This window comes from Mixophyes fleayi, chromosome 1, assembly GCF_038048845.1.
Source record: "Mixophyes fleayi isolate aMixFle1 chromosome 1, aMixFle1.hap1, whole genome shotgun sequence".
Classification (NCBI taxonomy): domain Eukaryota; kingdom Metazoa; phylum Chordata; class Amphibia; order Anura; family Limnodynastidae; genus Mixophyes; species Mixophyes fleayi.
The window spans coordinates 383,553,608-383,572,164 of NC_134402.1; the positions used below are offsets into that span (position 1 = coordinate 383,553,608).

The 18,557-nt window shown below is 39.9% G+C and overlaps 1 protein-coding gene across 4 annotated transcripts in view; it reads left to right on the forward strand.

The window, feature by feature from the left end:
• ANKRA2 (ankyrin repeat family A member 2) overlaps positions 1-18,341 on the forward strand; it is a 25,119-nt gene extending 6,778 nt beyond the window's left edge. For 3 of the 4 annotated variants that reach the window (XM_075179841.1, XM_075179849.1, XM_075179859.1), the window contains exons 5-9: positions 1,068-1,165; positions 5,111-5,236; positions 7,350-7,416; positions 8,207-8,287; positions 16,803-18,341. In XM_075179841.1, coding sequence (XP_075035942.1) covers positions 1,068-1,165; positions 5,111-5,236; positions 7,350-7,416; positions 8,207-8,287; positions 16,803-16,858 — 428 coding nt within the window. In that variant the 3' untranslated portion in view covers positions 16,859-18,341. The remainder of the gene's footprint in view (positions 1-1,067; positions 1,166-5,110; positions 5,237-7,349; positions 7,417-8,206; positions 8,288-16,802) is intronic. The other variant, XM_075179864.1, reaches the window with a different exon arrangement.
• The last annotated feature ends 216 nt before the right edge of the window (positions 18,342-18,557 follow it).

The window sequence follows — 18,557 nt, forward strand, 5'->3', positions numbered from 1 at the left end:
ATCGGGACTTTCAATCGTTGGTAAAATCGTTAATGATATGTCATTGGGAGAAATTTTCTGTAGTGTGTACCCAGGCTAAGGTGCTTCCTTCCACGTATGTAATTGGGCAAATCTTTGTATTGCAATTATTGCAGATTTCAAGGGCAGCAGACAAAAACGTTGTCCTCATGGGGGATTTTAGTTCTCCAAATATAAACTGGGACAATTAAACTTTTGTTTCTGGTAAAGTAAGATAATCTATACACCTATAAGTTTAATAGATGGATATGTAAATCAATTTTGGGGAGTATGAAGGGACCACATGCAAAGTTATGTTATAAAAGAATATCATCAGCAACAACCAGTAATGTTTTATGAAAGAATGAACAAAACAAATATATATGCATTTTTGAAGAAAATAGGTTGTACTCTCTTTCCTCTGTGTCCCTCTTGATTATCACTGTCTTGTCTCCCAATTGTAAAGCACTGTGGAGTTTGCTGGTGGAATATAAATACATTTTTAGTTAAGAAATAAATTGGACAGAGGGTTGGCAGTGGATATAGTATACTTGGATTTTACAAAAGCGTTTGACACTGTTGTGGTGCATTTCCACTCTTTGCTCCATATCTGCTTCCTTGCAGACAAGATTAAGACAGATGACATCACGGGTGCTGCCGGATTCACATTTAAATCCAAAATCTGTGTTTCAAGCTAAGCAACTGGCTGACATGTCACATAATTGTATTCATGCTGGAAAGCTTGATCCAGAAGTTCATATATAGCACAATATGAACACTAGGTGGAATTGCCGACCATAGAACACATGTCTGTGATTATTGAGGAAAGAATGGTGTCTAGTGTTTACACTTCAGTAATTTATAGGAATAGCAAGTTCCATAATGTCCTTTCTGGGCCAATGAAATGACTCTTGTTAGAATGAATAAAAGATGTAATATTTCCCTTGCAGCTTATTATAATCTATGGAAGGAAAACGACTCCTTGTCTCATGCATTCCTTAATAATGTGTTGTTGTTTTTTTAACATTATAAAATCCATTAAAATAATGTTGCCTTTTTCTTTTTCACAGAAAATGTGATTAATCTAACAGATGAAGAGGGTTTTACACCACTAATGTGGGCCGCAGCCCATGGCCAGATAGCCGTGGTGGAATTTCTCCTTCAGAATGTAAGAAACTAGATGATCCTGACCGTTACTAACATTTTGGTATGGGGTGGCTTGTATGTGCAATATGACAGACACAGCTCTCTAGGGCTCTGTTTCAGTGGTACTATTATCCACCTTCATCTGAGTTCATTGTCAGTTTTGTTTTAATAACCCGGCACTATCGTAGTATTTATCCGGCCTGACATCCATAGAGCCACCTAGTTCCACTGCGGGTTGCATCCTTCCCCCGGGAGCCGAGACTCGTACTTCTACCATGCTGGGAGACGTTCCTCTGCTGGGTCGCAGCAGTCTTTAAATCATCTGGCTGAGCTAAATCACACAGGTTAGACTGATCCACCTGGGGAGCAGCCCTGTTACAGAAACACCATCCACCTCATCAGTGTGAAGTAGGATTATTTACCTCCACTGGCCGTATTGATCTGCCAGATCAGCGACCTGTGTGTCTTCAGGTACTCCACTGAGCAAGCGCTCTCCCTCCTCATCCTAGCCACAAATTAAAATCTATAAATAAAGAAGTGGAAGTTGCTCAATCAATTTATAGACTATAACAGGTGCTTTAAAGGGTGGGGTTATCCTGAAAGGAACCTTGGTAGGTTAGCTCTCAATTTAAAAGCACATATATATGGCACAAATTAAAATCTACCCTGGTAATCCACCGTATAGAAAGCCTGCTTGCCACTCGTATGGCAAGGGAGACGGCATCACTCACTCCGATACTCTCTTCCCCGCCTTCCCTGGCCTCCCATTTACTCTTGTGCAGTGGGCTCTCTCCCGACAATTCTCTGCACTTTGGTGGTCTTGCACACACAGTCATGCTCAGAAGTGTCCAGAACTGTTGCGCAGTCTTGTCAAATCATCTGAGTATCCTAATAATAGTTGAGCCAGAACTTTTCTGCTAAGTAAAACAGTGAACTCACTTATAAATCTTCTTTGAATTACTAATTACTTGTCAGCTTCAGATATAACATTATATCTTCAGGTTGTCACGAGCCGCGGGCACCGCCGCGACTCAGTTCCTGTTTCTTCTGACGTCCCGGCTGTCGCTATGGCGACCGGGACATCACTTCCGGAAATCCGGCCCGACCGTTGCCCGGGCAACGGCCGGACGCCGAGAGCTTTGCCCAGGCGCTCTGGGCGCAATAAACAGCTGGGCACATGCGCAGTCTAGCGCAACCTGTAGGAATTAATCAGGCAGGGGCTGTGACTTGTTTCAGAGCTAGGCTCTGATTGGCTAGCAGTGGTATTTAGGGCAGTGAGGACTGAGCCTCTACTGCCTGCTTGTTCTCCCTGGGCTTGGTGATTATTACCTTTTGTTTGACTTCCCGTGTATGACCTTTTGCTTGTTTTTGGACCACTGAACCTACGCTTCTGACCCTGACCATTTTCCTGGAAACCGGATTCTACTCCTCCGCTAGTGCTCCTGACCTTTCGCTTGTCCCTGGATTTCGAACCTGTGCTTGTGACCTCTGACCTTGATTTTCCTGGCCGCTACTGTCCGCCAATCACTCCACTCCTGGGTTCTCATTAAGTCAGTATACGTTACTCGACCCTCTGTCGGCCCGCGGCCAAGTCTGTCCCCACCACTAGGGGCTCCAGCGAACACCGGGCCTTCGGAGTAGACCCCAAGTTTCATTGTACTGGCTTGGGAGTTCCTAACACAGGTAAGCAGTTCTGGAGCTCTGCTGCCCGCCAATGGTAGCTTACAAGTATAATTCGCATATCTTTTCATATTCATCTAACTGACCGAATCCAACTTTACATTATTTTCTTTTTATTAATATGCCGTTACTAATGTTATCTTGAAATCTTCAATTGCAGTATTATTGCTGCTTATTTGTACAATTTTGCTACCTGATAGCGGTTAGCTGTGTGAGTCCCCATAGTATTACTCACACTCATCTGTGCTACTTATATGTATTAACTCATCAATTTGTTACTTGCTTCTGTATCCAACGCTACGGAATCTGTGGCGCCTTATAAATAAATAATATACTAGCTCTCTTAGCAGCAAAATGGTTGTCTCCCATATAACTTCACCAATCCTGGTCTATATAATATAAGAATGCTACCTAACAATATTATTATTATTATTTAACTTTTATTTAAAGGGCGCCACATGAGGTTCGCAGCGCCGTATAGAGGCCAAACAACAAGACAGTACATGATATAACAGTATAATACAGTAAACAAATAACACTACAACTCTCAACACAGTTACTGGAATGCAAGGGATATATTCACCACAAGCTGAAACCTGTGCCTATTAGTGTGGGCACAACTAACAGGTTTAGAGCCATTGAAAGAGATACAAAAACAATGGAGGAGTGGAGTCAATGGGCAGAGAGCCTAAAGAGGAGGTGCACAGTGTAGCTGTTGAGCAAAAGTTATAGGTAATGAGCACAGGAGGGAAGAGGGCCCTGCTCACTAGAGCTTACAATGTAAAGGGAAAGGGGCAGACAAATGGTTTCCACAAGGGGTAAGCCAATGTAAGGGGATCTGAGGGCATGAGGCAAGAGTGGGAGAGATGGAGGATGAAATAGGGTGAGGTATGCTGAATGGTTAAGTGGAGGACTGGTAAGCTTTTCTAACCAGGTGGGTTTTCAATAACCGTTAGAAGCTATTCATGCTAGGGGATAGTGTGATAAAACCAGGGAGATCGTTCCAGTGGTGGGGGAAAGCACGGGATAAAGGAGTGAGATGTGGTTACCAGAATATGTGAACTCCTGGCGGAACTCGGGGGACCATATCTATGGATAGGAAATAAGAATGCACTATCCACGTATTGCCTCCCACTTTCTTCTTTTATTAGTTCTCCTTCGATTGGATACTGTGTTAGCTTTGTTCAAGACCAATAATCTGACAGTACGGCCCCAATATTCACCAAAAATCTGCAGCCCTTTCGCACATATCTGATCAGTCTCATTCTTCTAGCCGTACCTCTCAACCTGAGGCTGAAATTGATCCCAATGTTCAAGCAGCCATTTCTAATTTATTAAGTGATATCAAAATTATATTCCAACAAGAGCTAAGAAAAGCTATTGTTGAATTTAAGTCCGAAACAGCCTTCTTGTGCTCAATGACTGATACTCTTTAATCTAAAACTGATGAACTGTGCAGCAATCAAGCAATCTTAGAAACAATCTCACAACACTAGTCCTAAATGGAAACATTCAAAGAGAAACAAGAGAATCAGGAGAATAGGCCGCACAGGAATAACTTGAGGATTTGTAATATCCCAGAATCCATGAAAGTTCTTCTCTGCAAGGCTACCTCAGAGGCCTCCTAACCACTGCCTAAACTTCTGATGGATAGGGCGCACAGAGCACTCGGGGCCAAACCAACAAATGAACAGAGGCCAAGAGATATCATAGTTTACGTTACTTTCGAGCCAAAAAAATACTATTGGCTGCTTCAGTAGCTACTGACACGATTGGTTTCCAAAGCTCGCAGCTACAACTGTTTCAAACTCTAGCTCTCTCCACAATTACACGACTGCAGGACCTTCAGCCAGTGTCTGGGATTCTCTGCTAACATAATTACATATATTGATTTGATTCGCCCTTCAACTACGAGTCCTGCTGGTTGATCTGAAAACCACTGGACCTCATCATTCATTCCTAAACCAAACTAGATCTGCCAGCAACTTATTTTTGTTCTGGTCAACCTGGATTTTATGTTTCATCATTACTTGTCTACTCTTTGCCTATTTGGAGTTAAAAATCCACACATATGTGACAACGGTTCTCTAATCATGTTTATAGAAACCTTAGCCTCAACTGTCTATTGAGCTGGAACTTCAGCACTAATATCTAGTTTCCCTACTTTAACATATTTTTGTATGTATTGCTTTAAATCAACAAACTGTCTGTACTAATAGTTGTTGAGATAATATTGTAAAAAGGGTATTAGGATATATTTATACATAGAAATGTCTTTTTACTCCAGGGTGCAGATCCTCAAGTACTTGGCAAAGGTCGAGAAAGTGCCCTGTCGCTGGCTTGTAGCAAAGGTTACACAGATATAGTCAAAATGCTGGTGGAATGCGGAGTTGATGTCAATGAGTATGACTGGGTAAGATTAGAATTACTGTAGTTTATCCATTTCTAATTCTATTTACTTATTAGCATCGATCATAAGAATGAATGATTACATTCTGAAATGCTAACTGCTTTTGTTCTTTATTGTCTGTACAATTTTTACAGAATATACTGTGTATATACACTATATGGAAAAAAGTATTTGAATGCTTGACCATTACACCAGCAGGGACTGTAATGACGTAGTCAAATACATATACTTTAATATGGAGCTGGTCCCCTTTTGCAGTGATAACGGCTTCCACTCTTCTTGGAAGGCTTTCCACAAGATGTTGGGAGTGTTTCTGTCGGAATTTGTGCCCATTCATTCTGTAGAGCATTTATGAGGTCAGGTACTAATGTTGGATGAGAAGACCTGGCTCGCAATCTCCGTTCCAGTTCATCCCAAAGGTGTTCGATGGGGTTGAGGTCAGGGCCCTGTGCAGGCCAGTTAAGTTCTTCCACACCGAACTTGTCAAACCATGTCTTTGTAGTCCTTGCTTTGTGCACTGGGGCACTGTCATGTTGGAATTGAAAAGGGCCTTACCCAAACTATTGTCACAATGTTGGAAACATAGCATTGTCCAAAATGACTTGGTATGCTGAAGCATAAAGATTGCCCTTCACTGGAGATAAGGGGCCTAGCCCAAACCCTAAAAAACAGCCCCATACAGTTATCCCTCCTCCACCAAACTTCACAGTTGGCAAAATGCAGTCAGATAGTTAACGTTCTCCCGTGATTTGTCTCTCCACAGAACACGTTGCCACTGCTCCACCAGTGTCTGTGTGCTTTACACCCCTCCATCCGACGCTTGGCATTGGTCTTGGTGATGTGAGTCTTGCATGCAGCTGCTCGGCCATGAAAACCCATTACATTAAGCTCCCGCTGCACGGTTTTTGTGCTTACATTAATGCCAGTGTAAGTTTGGAAACTCTTCAGCTATGGAATAAGCAGAGTATTGGCGACTTTTACGCACCATGCCCCATAGCAGTAGTTTGCTCTGTCATTTTTACGTGGTCTTCCGCTTCGTGGCTGACTTGTTGTTCCTAAACATTTCCACTTTCTAATAATATCACTTACAATTGACCGTGGAATATCCAGCAGGGATGAAATTTCACAAACCGCCTGATTGCAAAAGTGGCATCCTATCACAGTACCACACTTGAAGTCACTGAGCTCTTCCGAACGACCCATTTTGTATCACAAATGTTTGCAAGTGGAGACTGCATAGCTAGGTGCTTGATTTTATACACCTCTGGCAACGGGTCTGATTAACACACCTCAATTCAATAAACAGGTTTGGCCAAATACTTTTGTCCATATAGTGTGTGTGTATATATATGTGTGTGTGTGTGTGTATATATGTATATATATATATATATATATATATATATATATATATATATATATATATATAATATAAATTTTTATATTTGTTTATGTCTCTTGCATTGACACTGGGTGTGTAGTATTTTAGGTGGCTCAGGAAGAGTTGACTGCTAAAGCTTAAATAGGAAAGAATTATAAATGGTGTGTTTACTGCTCCATGCATCACTTACATCAGTGGGGTGCGTCCCACAGAAATATTGGTGTATTAGTGAATTGAATACCTTTTAATTCACAAGTTCTGCAAGTGTTTCCCGCATCATCATGACTTGTCTGTTTTGTATGACACCTGGGTGACCTCCTGTGACTGCGAGTGCGCTGTTACTGGTGATGATATGATATAAAACAGGCACGTTGGATACACTGATTAATCACTGATTAATCAAATAACATACCAAGCACTGTGATGGAGGGGTGATGATTTCAAGTTGTTTTGCAGCAATTATTGCTTCCAGCATGAACTCCTCTATACCAGAATATTCTGGAGGATCATGAGGCCGTTGCTTTGAGAATTAAACGGCTGAAGTTTGAACTTTTAACCGAACGGGATGAAGGATGTCGGAATTGTGGTCATCGGTAATGTGATTACTACCACAACCGAACAATGACCTTAAGCACACTGGCAAATCTCTAACTGATTGGCTAAAAAAGAAAAAAAAGATTTTGAAATGGCGAAGTCCAGACCTGAACCCCGTTTACCATTATGCCATCTTATTTTCAGAATGGAGGAACACCCCTGCTTTATGCCGTACATGGAAACCATGTGAAATGTGTGAAAATTCTTTTAGGTAAGTGTAAGATCTGCTGCTTACAGTGCTTAGATTCTAATGCCCCAGTATCATCATCCTTTATGCATCATATTAGGTGTCAGACAATATATGTCACTTCTGCTGCTAAACTTACAGTTGTGTTGATAAGTTTATGGGGAATCTGAATGAAGGGTGACTGTTTCCTTATTCTGGTGAGAGTAAAACTTGGCCTCATGGTCTTAAATTCTGTTGGGGAAATTGCAGCGAGATGGGTGACTCAATCCATATATTCTGCCCATGTCCACTACTGCAAACTCTGAGGTCTTTGTCCTAGTTAACCATGTGATAAATAGTAACTTACTTCCCACTTCCGAAATCGCTTTACTGCAGCATTACCCCACATCTCCAGGCCACTGACAAATACGTACCTGGACACACTCTCATGGCTACCAGCGCTACTATCGCTCAGCACTGGAGTGATCCTCTTCCACCTCCTCTGCCTAAAATCATTTCCAGAGTTCAAAAACTTTATGAAATGGAGACGATCAGTCTGCTGCCTCCTCCCTGCTGATTAAATGGTTTGGTTACGTCACTGAGCAAATCTTCTGCATAGCTCTGATTCCTCTCCAAATGAACACCTCTGTTTGTCATATAATATCAACACTTGTATCCTGTTACTTATATATACAGTCCGTTGTTATGTACTCTGCACTGCTGTGTAACCTTAGATGCCCCCTTCCCCCTGCGTTGGTTTTTGTACATTTCCAATTCATATTGCAGATTGGTTGTTTGTGAGGCTGTATGTTTAATGATTTCTTACCATTGGCAGAGAACGGGGCAGATCCAACAATTGAGACAGACTCTGGTTACAACTCCATGGACCTGTCCGTAGCCCTGGGCCACAGGAGTGGTAAGTTATATACTTCAAGCAAACAGCTCTCTGGGTCTAGGTCCAAATCCATTCAGCTTGTGTACATAGTAGTAGTTTCCTCCCTCCTCATGGCAAAGCATCACGCTTCTTATTGACAGTAGCTGCTAAACATGTCCATATTGTGAGAAGTTTATAGCGTCACATGCTAAGCCAATAAAATAATGCTATAAATAGACTGTAACATATAATAGCTGACTTCTGCTTGCAGTCTTGTAAGTCTAATAGTGATGACATTTTTCCCATACTAACTGTTATATAAAGGTGTGTAAACATTGCAGATTTATTATATGCCATTATCCATATTAACTTTTGATCTCTATGAAGCCTTATATGTTTATCTATGAAAGCCTACGGCCACAATTCTCTTGTTATTAAGCATTTGTTTGGTCAAAGGCAATAGTCATTTTTTACTTTCTGTCCCAAGATAACCATTATACAGGACCCTCCCGCATGTACTTCATCACTCTATTTAATAGTGTTTTACCTCTTACAATCAACTTATCATGTTAAATGCTTCAGACACGTGCCATATTATGTTGTTCCATCTCTTTCCTGTCCCACTAAACTTTATTACATATCGCTCAATCCATTTCCTGTTACACAGATGGTAGGTGTACTTACTAAGCAGCCTATGTCAGTTCTGTAGTAACAGGAAATGCAACCTTTGACCTCTAGGAAATAGTATTATGTATGCTGCACATTGCTGTCTGTCTTCTCCCTTTCTCTCTAACTGGCTTGGAGTGCCCATCAAGTAGTCTCCCTAGGTAAAGCCTCCAGATCCTGACTACCCTTACAGTGAAGAACCCTTTCAGTGCTGATGGTGAAAATTCCCTCTTCCACTCGAAGTGGATGTCTCCTTGTCACCTGTACAGTCTGAATATGAAATATTTGCCTATGTCCTTGTAAACAGGTGCCTAAAGTGACCACATATTACAGATGTGGTCTGACAAGCGACTTATACACAGCTAAAATTGTGTTTGCATCTAAAAATATTATTAACTAGTAGATGCTGTCTGATACCAAGTACTGTTATTTCATTTACAGTCTACTAGTATTCTAATTTCTTTACCTTCTCAGATGTCCTCAATTGTATCCCATTTAAAGTGTAAATAGAGATTTTCACCCCAGGTGCACAATTATCCAGACATATCATCACAAGATCTCATTCTATCTGACTGCGATCAATGTCATACTACAACATAAACCTCTTTCAGAACTGTCATCTAATGGATAAGTTACACATTTTTTCTCACTGTTAAAAGTCTTAACACACAGAAAGCTGACCTTGCATTTATTCAACAATTTAAAAGACATGCTGTTCCTTCACTACGATCACGTCATTACCCCACAGGCTACTTTAATGATAACCCAACTGGTAAATCTAAAGGTGTGGCAACTCTCTTCTCCCAGAGGTTACATCTCACAGACACAACAATGATAACAATTGGAGATGGTAGAGGCATTTTGGTGAAAGGTAAATTATTTGGCCAAATTTTTACTTTTGTTAATGTATACGCTCCAAATCGGGGTCAGTCGGCATTCCTGTCCCGTACACTTAACTTGACTGATGAACACAAAGAGGGAATTCTTGTAATAGTGGATATTTTAATTGGGTCAAGGACCCCCAAATAGCTCAGATGGGTAAGAAAAACAGAATGCCACTGCAATGGGCTAGGAAAACTAAACACATTTCTCATGAACATCAGTTAATTGATTCTTGGTGCCTTTTACACCCTGATGGCAGAGCCTATACATACTACTCTATTCCACATTCCTGCTATTCAAGAATTGACTACTTTTTCTTTAATTTTTATTACTGGTCAAGAGTATGAGATAACAGTAATCAGAGGCGTTTGCAAATGACATAACACACAATTGAAGGGTTGCTTCAGTCAATGAGAGGAACAATACTGAGTCCATGTAAAAGAGAGAATAGAGTGACTGGTAGGTTTCCATATAATTAAGAAAGTCTCAGAAGGAGAGAATAAGAAGGAAGAAAGGGGAAAGAAAAAGGAGCGAATGAAAGTTGTGAAACAAGAGAATAGCCAGAAATGAGAAGATGGAGAATGAGAGAGAAGCAAAAAAGTAAAGGAGGCGGTGAAGGAAGGAGGATGAAGGATGTATGGTGGTGTGGCAGAAACCACCATTAGAGCATTAGGGAGAAGGGAAGGGAAGAGCAGCCTAGATAAAGGGGATTAGTATTGAAAATTAGGACAGAGAGGGTTTCCAAACCTTGTTGAAGGTTTTGGAGGTGTTGCGTATAATACTGGTCATAAATTCCATTCGGCGAACCTGCCAAATCCTGGCAACCACAATGGAAATAGGGGAGGGAGAGACTTGTTTCCAGTTGGAGGTAATTTGGCATGTGGTGGCAGAGAGGATGTGGCGAGCCAGTTTGCTTTGATGTTCAGTGGCAGAAGGGAATTCAATGGGTAGAAGGAAGAATTTGCTATCGAAAGGAAGAGAGAAATCAGTAATTTGAATTACTGATTCCATCAGGGACTTAACTTCACCAGAAAGGAATTGGTTTTGGACAAGACCATCATATATGTGGAAAAGTGACTGCACCAGAGCATGAACGCAAACATCGGTCCGAGGAGTCGGGTAATATCCTATGAAGATGGGTAGGGACGCAGTACCAGCGAAACAGAAGCTTATAGACATTTTCTTTTACTCTTACACAAATTGAGCTAGAGGTGGCATTGTCCCGGATTTCAGACCAGTCCTTATCATCAAGAGGTTTACCCAGGTCTCGTTCCCATGCCACTTCATGAGGATCACCGGAAGGAGCAGTAGGGGAGGTCAGTTCAAAGTAAATGGTGGAAATAAGACCTGGCGTTGATGCCCGACGCAAGCACAGTGACTCAATGGTGGTGAGTGGCTGGGAGATAAGACATGATAACGGTAGAGTGGAGATTGCGAATTTGTAGGTATTGATAGAAGCATTGAGTGGCAATTGATTTCCTTTTCATTGAACATAGACACCAAGATAGGACAAATAGTAGACTCTGATCATGCCCCCTCACACCACACCTTAACTTTGGCCGGACCTCCTCCCAAACGATGGACCTGGAGACTGAATGACCAATTTATTTCAAGACCAATATTGTAAATCCAAAATAGAGGAATCCCTTGATAATTATATTGCCCTAAACGACAATGATGAGACTTCTAAAATCACAATTTGGGAGGCACACAAGTGCGTCATTAGAGGAAAGTGTATTCAATTTTGATTTCTCAAGAAACAAAAGGAAGCTCTTAGGGAAAATGTAAGCATAGATTCTTTAGATGGGGTAATATACCAGGGAAGCTCTTTGTTAGAGCCCTTCGCAAACAAAGCGCCCAGACTTACATTCACTCAGTCAAGCATGAAGAAGGTACCCCATGTTTTAAAGATATTGCAAACGCATTTCACTGCTTTTACTCAGGTTTATACAACCTTGAGTCACATACGCCCCCCTCATCAGTGACTGGAAAGATCAAGGCCATTAAAGATTACTTGTTTTCTAGACTTACCAAAGAAATAGAAGAGGTGTTATAAAAAAAAATTCTCTAATGAGGAGCTGAATGAGACCATTAAATCATCACCACTGGGAAAGAGCCCAGGTCCATATGGGTTTTTCAGTCGCTAATTATAAAACTTTTAGAGATAGATTTTCCTCTTTCCTACTATCTGCCTTTAACACTGTTTCAGATAGAACTCTCAGGTCATCACTGTCATCCCTAAAGAGGGAAAATTCCCTTCCCAATGCTCAAGCTATCGTCCTATCTTCCTCCAAAATATAGATGTTAAATTATTTGCAAAAATCTGTTGACAGGATGGACCACCAATGCCACTCTGTCCGCATTGCTGGGGACCAGCTGAGCTTTCCTTGCCATTGCCCCCTTTATTTATCTCAAATGTGCCCTTCCTGTCTCAGTAGGAGGAGCCTGTTGCCACCACTAGGCTCCTACACCGGAACCTAGAACCACTTCCTTCTGGGTTACTTTCGCTGCTGGTGTACACCCTCACTGGGCACCCGGGCTGGTAACCCTGACCTCTTCCTTTAGATCAGGGTTGCTGTGAATGGTTCCCCCTGGCCTATCACACTGGCCAAAGCTGCAAGATAGTGGGCAGAGTGTTGGTACTGGAATTCTGGGTCTCAAACTCAGAACTGCTGGATAATGGATTAGAATTTTCTAGGTCACAGAAATTTCTGCAGGGAAGTAGGCGTCAAAACAGGATCTTAAAGCAATGATGTTTTATTAGTTCAAGCAGTCCTAATAATGACAGTTATACATGCCGGTTTGTGGTAATAGCGATATTTCCAGAAGTTACAGATTGTATGATGATACATTACATGGTCAAACAGTGCTCCTTTTTATACACATTCTGACACACATGTTAGCAGGTGGTAACGCCGCCCCCTGATCCTAGATGGCTCTGCAAAGACTGAGATATTACATCAAATATTTAGTATCAGGATGCAATATGTTCTCCAAACTTTGATATAAATGCGATGTAAAGGTAACAAAATTTACAGCAATCTGTGATATCCTAAATCACATTATTCAGACCTTTCCTTCCACTTTAACAAGGCAGGATAACCGGTAGCGACTCCCTGCTGTGCTTTCAGGCTAAAAAGACGCGTAGGTCACTTCACATTAAAATAATTTGTTAGCATGAGGCTTCCTTTAGAAAAGTTACGAAAATCCAATTTCCTCACCTAGCCCTGTCTCAGAAATAAATACATTGCCATGCAAAACACATACCAATATAAAAAGACAAGTACATTTGCAGTGATATACAGCTGTGCCCTGCACCCTTAATTAAAATAAATATCTAGAATAAGTTATTTCTATGTGATCCAACCACACAGAACTTATAGCCAACCATATGAAAGTTTTCCTAACAAATTTAATACATTCAGATCAAGTAGAATTTGTTCCTAACAGAGAGGCATGAGATAATACGACCAAAATTATAGAATTGCTCCATCTTCCATCACAGACCCAAACTAAGCCACTTCTCCTTTCCACAGATGTCAAGAAGGCCTTTGATAGAATAAATTGGCGTTTCATGAGAGGAGTGCTGGAACACTTTGGGTCCTCTTTGTATGCACATAATTATATAAACCCCCTACTGGAAAAATTAGGGTTAATGGGACTCTCTCGGACTCTTTCAGTTTCAAACTGCACTCGCCAGGACTTCCCTCTCTGACCGTTAACTTTTATTCTCTGCATGGAGACTTTAGCTAGGGTGATCTGTCAAAATACAGATAGAAAGACAGGAAAGATAGGGAATAGGAAGATCAAATTGGCATTTTTTTCCTGATGATTTGCTTGCAGTTGTCACAAATCTAATCATTTCCCTTCCAAAGCTGATGTTTGAATTTAAACAGTTTAATACCTGTCCAACTTCAAAATAAAGTACTCAAAATCAAATGCAGTTAACATCTGCCATCCAGAACATATAGCGAGTTCCTTGAGAGCTTCCTTTTCCTTCAAATGGCATCCTGCCTTTATTAGATATCTAGGGATTACTCTGTCAAGTGACACCTCCAAACTATTTGATTTGAATTATTCTCCACTTTTGAACAAAGCACGTGAAAAAATTACAATCTTGGTCCAATTTAAAAGTTCCCTGGTTAGGAAAAATAAATGTCATCAAAATGACCATACTCCCCAAAAAATGTTCTCCAAATCGTCCCAATTAGAAAACCTATGCGCTTCTTTGTAGAACTACAAATTATGATTAAGGACTTTGAACCTTGGCCATTTATCCCCCCAGACAAACATGATATTTTATATTGACGTAGACACCAAGGAGGTCTACAACTTTCTCTTTTTTGGTGTTACTACCAAGTAGCTATGTATGGTCTAGTTTGGACGAGACCAATGAGGAACAAACAATGGATCATAATAGAGGGTCATAGACTGTCAATTCCACTAAACCTATTCCATGGCTTCCAAACATACCCAAATTATCTCATCCCACCATCGGCCCATCACTAGATAGCTGGAAGAGAATTAGAACAAGTTCTGGGGGTAAATGTATCAATATCCGGTTTTGTCAACTCGCGGGATTTCGGTGAGATGACAGCTTAAATTTAAAGCGGCGCTGCCCTGTAAAGGCGGCAGCGCCGCTTTAAATTTAAGCTGTCATCTCGCCAAACTCCCGCGAGTTGACAAAACTGGAGATTGATACATTTACCCCCTAGTGTCTCCACAGTCATTTCACCGATGACATCCTTTTTGGGCAACTCAGAATTGCCACCTGGACTCCATTATGGACAATTGAATGCTTGGACATCAAAAGGTATCCAAAGATTGGACAATTTGGTCAAGGATGGAAGCATTTGAGGATTCCGCTAACTCCAAGAGGAGGTTTCACTTCCCACAAATGAATACTGGAGATACTTATAACTTTATTCTCTCCTTAACAGATGGGGTACTTTATCTAAGATCAGTTGAATCTCCAATATCTACAAAATATCGAAGACAAATTTACAAATATTTACAGAAATTTTTTCAAATTTTACAGAAAAGGGATGAAATGACCTTCAAGATTTTAGTGGACCAATGCAGTGATCGAAAGTTTTCATGGCCACTCGTGCATGCTCACAAAATACCTGTATTGTTGAATCCAATCTAAATCTTAACTGGATGATACAGATGTCCTGAATTGTTAAATGCATTTTCAGCTAATTCACAAGTAGGATCCCAAATCCATATATAGTGGTCCTGTTCCAAGATCTCCCCATATTGGAACAAAATGATCCATCATTCCAAAAAAATGACACGTGCGAATGTTCCGACTGACCCTGGTTTCCGGCTCCTATCCTTATCCAGAATACCCATCTCTTCATATAAAAAAATCGCTTCTTAAACACCTGAACAATGCAGCGAAATCTCTGATACCAGTTTGCTGGAAATCCCCTTCGCCTCCTTATATGTCAGAGTGGATTACTTGTATGGATTGTTATATGTATCGAAGATTTATCCCTTTCAGCTAGTAACCGGACCTCTGAATTAACAGCTACTTGGTTCAGCTGGTTGAAATGTAAAGAAACTGATGAATGCCATACAATACTAACATAAGCCCTCCCATCACACTGATAAGGTTTCCATAGTGATGACTCGATACATATCCTATCAAATTATTATCCAATTTATGAGATACCCTATATGTTTATTCCATAATTAGCAGCCTGGAATTTTACACTCTTTGACTTCTTGATATATCTTCCACAATTTTATCTACCTTTAATCTACTACTTCTTCTTTCCGCCCCTCTTTATTCTGCTCTCCCACTTTCCCTTGTCTGGATGTTTTTCCCCTATAGCATTTTGTGTTTGTTATTGATTTACACTTACATTTTTTTGTATTGCTATATTGATTTCTTGTACATTATTATTGTCTGTTAAGCAAAGTATAAATAAAGAATATGTAAAAAAATAAAGTGTAAGCAAACTGTTACTTGTGCCCAGATGCATAAGCTTACCTATATCTACATTAAACTTCACGTGTCAGAATATATAGTTGGATTAGTTTGGCGTGACTGGTCTTACGTGAACCTATGCCGGCTTTATGTCATTGATTTATTATCTATTACATGTATCTGAATAGCATCCCTCAGAATTTTTTCAAATATGTTTAAAACTTACAAATCTATGTAGTCAACAACTTACCAGTCAATATTTAGGTTACTGTTTTATATTTTTGTTTCCTTTTTTTAAATATGTGTACTACATCTGCTTTATTCCAGTCCTGTAGTACTGACCTTGATATTAGAGAGACCATAGATATAAGAAATGGGGGTCTGTCTTTTATTGAACTTAACTCCTTAGTTCCACATTGTATGTTATCTTGAACAAGGTAAAATAGCGAATCCAGCTAAAGAGTGCACATTTACACCTTGTCAGACCATATTGCGATGCAGGAGCGCAATTGGAATTTTATTTTTGGATGCAGGGAAAAGACTGGCTGCTTTTGCATGTAGCATGCAATTACTGGACAGCTTTATTTTTGTCACTTGTAGCAGAGCTATGATGAGAATCTGCCAGCACATTATAAATCCTGCTGGATTTACACCTCTTTAAACACAGCACTGCAAAGAATATATTTACTAGGAGAGCATTCTCTTTTCCCCCCAATCCTTTCTATCTTTTAGTGACCCGTAGAGATCAGTTTTACTTTATTTTTGCAATTTAGTTACATTAAAACTTTATAGGATTAAACTTGCTTTCTTCAACCATCAGTTTTTCAGTCTCTAATTTTGCTGTTCTGATTTCACCTATACAGATTTTAATAACTTTTTGTATTTACTTAATGTCCTTTCTAGTTTTATTTTATTTTCCTTGTTGCCATGTACTTTACCGTTATTGATTTTATTGCTCCATTTTAACGTGCTTGTATTTCTATTAAACATTCCAATTGATAGCATGGAATAAATAAAGGAAGGGGTAATGTGTGCCGATGGCTTTATTTTATCTATACCTGTTTCTCTTTTCAGTTCAACAAGTCATCGAGACGCACCTCTTACAGCTCCTTCAAAGTATCAAGGAATAATGGACTCGTCACAGAAGATGTGGCTAGTTTCTATCATGCAGTAATGTATTTGTTTTACATTGTTGGAGATCTACGTGTAATAAAATCTGGATATAGTTCCAGTATACAGTATATTTACCAGCTGACATAAACATAGAGTAGAAACTCTGCACATCTGCAGGTAATAAGCAATATATAAACTGTCCACAAAGACCTCTTGGAGCAGGATATGTTTATATAAACTATAGAGAGAGATTTTGGCCACCTGAAGCCCCCTGTGCCTAATGTGAGTTCCTGTTACTTGCCCATGTCACTTTATTACTCTCCCGTATCTATAGTTACACACTTGCAGTGCTTCACAGCGTCATTTTACTGCCTCTCCAAAATATACTGTTGTGATTCATGGCAAGCATGACTAAAGTGACATGTCGCTGGACTCCACCCCAGGCACTGAGATGCACTTAAGGGCAGTTCTCTGTTGTAAAATAAATACATTGGGCCTGATTCATTAAGGAAAGGAAAGCAAAAAAAAAATGAGTAACTTTGATCCTTAGCAAACTATGTTGTATTGGAGGAGGTAAATTTAAAATGTGGTTACAGATTTATAGTTGGGGTAGGACATGTCCTAGATCAACTTTTAATGTCGGAGTAAAAATAAGCTATCAAGTATTTGCATCCTACATGAAAAAACAGTATTTTTCGTATGTGCAAGATACTTGGTTCTTTGTTTTACTTTCCTTAATGAATCAGACCGATTGTGTGTTTGTGTGTGTGTGTGTGTTATAGATCTGAAACTTTCCAGTATCACATTGGCGATGCACCAGGTGGGTGTAATGTGTCCACATATGTATGCTTGTATTTATTATAAGATTGGATGACTGTTGTGCCCAAAACTATGCTGGTGTAGAGGAAGCCAATGAATAGTGAATGATGCAAAGGTGAAACTTTTGTTTAGGTGTGTAATAAATAAAAGTAACAAAATACCATCATTTGCTTGTCCAAGCTTAACTAGTGGAAACCACTGACTATTTAGTATGCAAATATAGGGAGTAAGCTTGCCCAAAACACGTTTGTATTACCCTCCCCCCCCCCCATCCAAGAGACATTTTAATGTTAACTGTAAGTAATTTAATTGATGCATTATTTATTTTGATTTTGCACAAGAGTTACTTGAACTGTTAGAACTTTAGAGAGAGGTGCAATTTTTAGTAGCCTGGATGTATTTGTGAAGTAAGTAGACTAGCATTCATTATCGGATAGAGGACACGCTGATGTCATGTGACTGTAATATGGTTATAGTAAGTCATAAATATGTGGAGTAGTATTGACTATTGTTAATCGTTTCGGTGTTCACGTTCCTTGTTTCCTATGTGCAAGTGTATATATGACCGCCGTTACAATAGTGTTTGTATATAATGTATATGACTTATGTTGCCTGTGTGTATGTTTACAGATGGATATGCAATTATAAATAAATTGATCCTATATTACCCTTTTTCCTTAATGTGCTGCTGTGTCCGTGTTTATTGCATAAAGGTTTTAGAGCGAATTCTACTTTGGTCATTGGATTCCCAAAAACACTACTCTTTCATGGAACAAACAAACCATTGTTGAGGGTGTCAGTGTGGCACATCTTTACCTACCATTAGCGATAAGAAACCTTAGTAAACATAAGTTTGACATGCATAGTTTACTTGCACCTGGCACAAGGGAATATTGT